Raw genomic sequence first — 7,136 nt, forward strand, 5'->3', positions numbered from 1 at the left:
GATTTCAGTCTTGGGTTCTGAGCAGCTCAGCTTATAAACAGTGTATCTACAGATGACACTTTCTTGTTTCCTTTTCCTCCTCAAGTAGAAAACCATTACATTCTGGGATAATCACCAGAAATTAATTCCTGACCACTCTGCTTTAGTGGCAGTTAAACTTGTTCTCTGCACTCTCTGCCTTCTCAAGGCTAGAAATCCACAAAAATTGCAAGAATCATAAACTTTCTCAGGTGCCAGTCCTTTATAATCTTGGAATATAATATTTTACAAGAAATGTCTTAATTAATGAAATTGGTACTAAATATTGCATATACAGTAGAGATTCCACATTAAATGTTTTCAATTCTTTCAAAATTATTTCAGTTCTGAAGAAGATTTGGTTTATTTTTTTCCAGAAATTTTATTTTCCTTGTGGAAATGAAGCTTAGGCAGTCACTTTTATCTATATCTGTTCGTATGCTCCATGTCTTGCAATAACATCTGAACTGGTTTGCTGATTCAACAGAACTTCACAGAGACTGCCTTAGGCTTTATGAAATTTGGAGCCAGATAATGGGGAAAGAGTCTCAGGTAAAGACTTCAGCATAAGACTATGCATCATTTGACAAGAAAAATCTACAGTAGGAGAGATGCCGGTGGAAAACTTTTGTTTATAGTTTGTGATCAACTCTAAGTCCAAAAGAAATGAGGCTTCATGAATGCCAGTGTTCATGGAAGTGCTGCTTTTCAAAGCAAATTGACTCCATATTAAAGTTTGTATTTTCCTCTAGGGAGTTCGTCTCTAATATTAAACTTCCATGAACTTTCCTATGTATTAGAGGAAGTTTTTGTGAAAGCTGCATGTTTACTAAATTTTAAAATAGGGAAGTATAGGGGCATTGTAGCACTTAAAGTCTGTTCTTTATTCATCTAGCCTATTATGTGTTTACATTATACTATTTCATGTTACATTCTTCACATCACAGAAAAATATGGCTTTTTTGGTGAAAGAAAATCTATAATTTGGTGAACTAATCTATAATTTAACTGCCTTTCAATTCCTCCTAAGATTTTAAAATATAATGCAGGTAGAACTTGATGGCTGCTGATCATAAGGGTCTTTCATAAACCTCTCTGAATCAGGTTACATAAAAACCCATTAAGAGAGTTCATAAAGGCATTGCAAAATATGGGGGGCACATAATCAATGCCAAGGAAGTATAGATACAATATCAAATAGTTTCTGGAGTCAAAAGACACACACAAAATATTTTAATGTATGAAAATTCTTATTAGACAAAATAATTCAAAGCAGTGGAATAATTGGCATGTATTCAAATTGTGGTTAATTGAATTCTTCATCTGTGGTTTAGAGAGCCACATGGGGTACAGATTCTGCGTAGAGGAAGCAATTTTCATTAACAGGATATAATTTAGAACCAGAAAACACATACACTCTGTCTGAAACACAGTTAATAATTAATATGAAATAAATATACAGACATATACTGAGTTTCCATATTTCTACCTGTCACTTTTTAGAGTTTGAGCAAGTCATTTGCATTCTAAGTAAGTATATTTATTCAGAGAGATGACACTGTAACACTACCTTCAAAAGTGGAAGACCTTTATGTCACAGCATTAAAAATGAGTCATCCTTGTTATCAAAATGGCAAAGTGAGATCAGAATGGTGATTTGATCTCATTCCTACTTACATCTAAGAAGTTTGCTACTTTGAGAACTGACATTCATTGTCATTAATATCATTCTGTAACATTAAAAGGCTGATAACGATTTCTCAAGTTGACCATTGTTTTTGAGGTTGATCAATTTTTCTTGACTAGAGCAGAGAAAATAAAAATCTCTTAAGAAAGAATATTTTATTTTCTATTCTAACAATCTAATAGATAATACTTCATTGATCTATGCCATATTTCTGCCATACTAATTTTGTAAACCACAGTACTATTTAATATGAAATAAAGCCCTACAATTTTGTAATATTTCCTTCTCTTTTTATTAACAGGTAGTCACAATATTGGCAAACATGTCTGTCTTGGACCAGTCTGCCTCAGAAATCATTCGAGGAAATGGTATGTATTTTAACTGAATTATATTCTGTGTTTGTTTGTGGAGAACATGGGTCAAAGGGAAAGGAGTGGTTACAAGGTAAAGGAGAAAGGCTTCACTAAGAATATTTCATAGCCAGTCTCTGCTGGATATTACACGTTGCTGCAGGGTGCAAAATGAGTCCTTAGGATGGTTCTTTGTAGCCGAAAAAAATTGCCACTGCTTTAGAAAACTTTGTCTGTGTGGCAATGTTGCTGATGTTCTGTGTTTGTGTGACTTATTCACAGACAAAAAGAAAGGTAGTACAAGGTATTTCATCAACTTCTATTCTGGTAATTACATTGTATAAGGTGGCAATTCTTACACACTGAAAGGCATCATCTGACACTGAGCTATGCATACACGCATTTTGTGCCACTTTTTTTACAGGTCTGCTGAAGTATTATAAATTTTGAAGCATTATGCTTTTATTACTATGCAGCAGTTGCCATTTTTTCCCCACATTTCTTTAAATATCATATTATAAGACATTTGAAAAAAGCCCCAGGTGTTAAAGGTCCACCAGAAGTCTGAGAAGTGAGGTTAATAATTCCGTGAATAAGGATACAGGAAGATGTAACTGTTCTATTAATACTCACCTGCCAGAAAATTAATGGCCAAATAATATATAAAGACAGCTGACAGGTTTTGGGGGTTTTTGGGTTTTTTTGGCAGTGATTGGTCTGTATTTACTTGGCTTGTTTTTCCCTTTACTTTTTTGGACTGATGTTTTTGTTGTTGGATAACTAGCTCTGGCATCCTTCTAGGTGTTCAACTTTTACTGGAAATGCTCTTTGAAAGATCATCTTCAGGAAACTCAGCAGAAGTTGCTGCTTGTGAGCGAGTCCAACAGAAATCTGCAGTTACACTGGCACGACTCAGCCGAGACCCTGAAGTGGCAGATGAAGCCATAAAACTCAGCTGTAAGGATGTATCACTTGCTTAATGTCAGGCTGAAAAAGAGGGAGGGACTGCCAGACACAGACAAGCTCTTTTTAATTTTTAGCCTCACTTGATACACTTTTATGGAATAGGTTCCCTATGTAGTGAGTCCAGAGGGTGAGTGAGGAGGTTAAGCTAAATGAGCCTTTGGCTTATTTCCTAGAGGAACCTGAGCTGCAGTATCCACTCCCCATATAGCTGTGGCAGACTGTGCCAATTGACAGTTCTGCCTCCTCCATTCCCTTCCTTAAACCCTTGTGCAGGATTTGCCAATGGACAGAAAACTTGGGCTTCTACAGATTCAGATGTGAGGTGATGCTAATGGGAAGTAACTTGCTCTTTTGGCTGTAGTTTTTCAAGGGTGTGTGGGAGGTTGATGGGGAAGGAATGGAAGTCACAATTTCCACTCTGAAACAGCAATAGTGGGTAAAAACCATTGCACTTGTTTGTTTATGCTTTACAATTATTAATTATAACCACTCTGAAATCCATAGGTCCATGAACAGTCCCCTAAGTATTTGTATATCATATTTGCTTTAGAGATAATATCTACTAAGGAAGATAAATATGAATCATCTGAAAAAGACCCCACATCAAAATAAGGAATTTGTTTTTCTGAATTATTTTTCCTGATACTCTTTTGTGCACTCAGGTATTCCTCGGCTAATTAAACTTTGCAGATCACCAACTGAAAGAAATAACAGTGATTCTGTTTTAGTGGCATGTCTGGTAGGTAAATTTTAATCTTTCCTTCATGCTTATCCTGAAAAATGGAGGGAAACCAGCCTTTTAGGTTTCAAAATGCATAAGTATTGTAGCAATGCTTTAAATTCACGCCAGGGTCTTCTGCTTTTCCCCTTAAGCATAATACAGTGTCAATTATTTATCCTCTGGTTGAAGATATAAGCACATAAGGAAAAAATAATGCATCTTCACATTATTGAGCACAAAAAATTTCACCTTAACACTTCAGAATTTAAGGCTTTAAGGCTTAAATTCCATTTTCTGATGATACATTTTTTGCTGAAATGAGCCTGAAATCACAGGGCAGAAGCCCTTTATCTGCACACACACATATGTATGAAAATGTTTATGTAAAGTGGCCAAACAGAGGAAAGGAAATTTCTTGCTTTCACTACAGTCCATTTTTTTCTATTAGAGTCTCCAAGACAATAGTGTTTAGCCAAGGATTGGCCAGCAGGATGTTAACACTTTCTCTGCTTAGGAGAAAGATCCCAGCTGCTTGACGTGAGTTGTGTGGACTGTGAGCCCCAGCCAGCTGTCAGAGTTGAGTAATTTCACCTAGCATTGTATGAGAGAAAGCTATTCTGGAAAAATGGGTGAGCTAGGGTTAGGATATAGGTTTTTGAAGACTAAAGAATACTGATTGACAGTGCTTTTCAATACAAACATTCTTTTAAATGTGAAAGTAAAACTTGTTTATTGCAGCTTTAATTAACAGCTGGTTTTGTACCAGCACACGAGATGTTTTAATTTAAGCAGGACTCATTCAGGATGAGGAGAGCCTCAATTTGAGCATGAGAAATTCTGTGGTTATAATTAATGCATGACAAGAAGGATTGTTAATTTTGTATGGCTAGAGCAGGGGACAGAGTGATAGCAGAAAACCAGACTGTAATTTTTTTCATTTAAGTTGTTGCATATTCCTTGAATTCATGCCTACTGCTCTGACTCTCACCTCTGTGTTCTTTACCACCACTCTGTCCCTGCTGTTTGAGTCCTGTGCCCCCAAAGGATTGCCATTTAATAGCTGCATTTCAGGGGAGATTCATCTGACAGATGAAGACAGTGATGAGAAATTAGCCAAGCAGAAGAGTCCATAGACCTGCACAGTTCAGTTTTGAATCTTGGCTATTATTTGAAAGTAGTTCTAATGGATTCCTGCAATGATGATTTTGTCAGTCTTTAAATTATTACAATTGTGTTGTTTTGGTTTTTAGGCAGCCTTACGGAGATTGGCAGTTATGAGTCCTGATGCACTTGAAGAATCAGATTTTCAGCAGCTAGTAAAGCCCAGGCTTGTGGATTCCTTTCTGCTATGCACAAATATGGAAGAGAGCTTTGTATAAATGTGAGCCAAAAACCTTCAAAAAATAACCACAATGATAGGTATATAATAAGATAATATATATAATTATATTTTATTTTTGCCCTATTGTTATCTATGACTTATTTATATAGATTTGTACAAAGATACAGAATGAGCAAACTTATTTAAGTGGTCTGCAAAGGTGATTTTTTAATTTTATTTTATTTTCCTGCCAAGACACTTCAACAGAACTTTTCACCACAATTGATATTGAACAAGATGTTGTCTTGTTCAATATAGCTGAATCAAGGTAACAACGTCAAGAAGTTTGGGCTCTTATGTCAAATGCTTCTAATAAGGCTTTATTGCTGCTATTTTTCTACAATTAGAGCATCCTGCAATTAAAAAAAAAAAAAAAAAGAAAAAAGCTTTAGTCTCCTTTGCTGCTTTTAGAAGAAAAATAATCCTTAAAGCTGCGTGTATATAACTGTTTGGCTAAGAAAAGTTTTAAGAAAATTTCAAATACTGTCTTGGAATGATGCTAAAAGGCATACTGATAATGGATGAAGATGTGCTCCATGAGGTACACATCTATGAACAACTCTTCTATTTACGTGTATTGAAACTTAAAGAAATTGAGAATTTTAGAAAAATTTTTATTTATCATCATGTGGAAGGTAACCAAATAAGATTTAAAACCATTACACAGTGATCATTTTCCCTCTTTTCCAAGCCTGACAAGAACTGGAAGTGACCATGTTCAGGCTTGTTTTTAATATTCAAGCTGCTACTTTTGTGAACAGTTGTGCATGCATGCACCAAATAATCAGAACAGATAAATTAATTGTAACCTAAATTTCCATTTTTCTGTTTTTCTAACTAGTCATGTCTTTCTAAAACTGTAATGGGACTTTCAGGAGCTCCTGGTGTTAAAAAAAAGAGATTTTACCAGTGGGTAACAGGATAAGGAATAGAGATTTTAAAATAGATTGATTTTTCCATGAACTTTCATGGTTTTTTTTTAATTTGCCTTTTTCTTATTAAGAAACCATATTAATTTAAAAGTACTTAACTACCAGTATTTTACTGCATTTTTTCCCCAACTCCTCAAAGAGCACTATGTAGATTATAGAAGTATATTTATTTTTGTTTCCCAATGGCTTTGCAACTATTGCCCTGGATCATTTTCTTGCTCTGGATCTTTTTATTATCAACTTTAGGGTAATAGGATATCTGCCAAAAAAGTAAGTACATTTCTTCTTTACTGTACATTAAGCAGCTTAATTCCTAAATGTTTATTTATTATTATATGGTGTTTAGATGAAAGGCACCAGGAAATTGCTGAACTGTGATTGCCTCCCGCATTTTCTGTCTGCAAAATCTGTCCTGCTTCAAGCAGTGATAAATGGGGGCTTCTTTTTTCTCCCTTTGGGTATGTGGGTTAAGAAGTCTCTGCCTTAACATTTCCTCCTTCTGATCTCTTTATTTAACTGTGAACTCTATTTGATGTTTTAAAACATTAGAAAACATACAACGATTTGTCTCATAAGCAGCTACTCAAAGATAAGCATCAAATCAGATGTTTCACAGATGTAATTTTCTAGTAAGAGTAGAGATGATTTCTCCTTTGTTTGCTTACTCTGAGACAGCTTCTTAAACTTCCAAGTTTAAGATCCATGGTACTGTACAGCTTTAAAAAATATTATACAAGTGGTGGGCTTTAACACTTTCCTCCCTGAGCAGAAATACATGTAACAACTTTGAATGCTTTAAATGGCAAAATCAACATTCATGGTATAAACAATGAACCCATAAATCTCATAGAAAATGAACTCAATAAGGTCCTGTTGCTATCAGGCTGATTGCATGATAATCCCTAAAACAATCCAACAGGTCAAATTCTGTTGTGAATGTGCTTTACTGAACCCCATTCTTTCAGCTGCAACTAACACCAGAGATATTTTGCAGATGGGGTAGATTTATCCCATAATAGGTAAAGTTAAAATTGTATTAAAAAAAATAAAAAAACCCCAACAAAAAAACCCAAACCCAAAC

General features: G+C 35.0%; 1 protein-coding gene across 1 annotated transcript in view; it reads left to right on the forward strand.

Moving 5' to 3' along the window:
- INSC (INSC spindle orientation adaptor protein) overlaps positions 1–6,175 on the forward strand; it is a 68,727-nt gene extending 62,552 nt beyond the window's left edge. Inside the window, exons 10-13 of the mRNA XM_071761737.1 lie at positions 2,007–2,073; positions 2,857–3,012; positions 3,684–3,760; positions 4,993–6,175. Of these exons, the coding sequence (XP_071617838.1) occupies positions 2,007–2,073; positions 2,857–3,012; positions 3,684–3,760; positions 4,993–5,121 (429 nt within the window). The 3' untranslated portion in view covers positions 5,122–6,175. The remainder of the gene's footprint in view (positions 1–2,006; positions 2,074–2,856; positions 3,013–3,683; positions 3,761–4,992) is intronic.
- The last annotated feature ends 961 nt before the right edge of the window (positions 6,176–7,136 follow it).

The sequence above is a fragment of the Heliangelus exortis genome, chromosome 18 (assembly GCF_036169615.1).
Source record: "Heliangelus exortis chromosome 18, bHelExo1.hap1, whole genome shotgun sequence".
NCBI lineage: Eukaryota > Metazoa > Chordata > Aves > Apodiformes > Trochilidae > Heliangelus > Heliangelus exortis.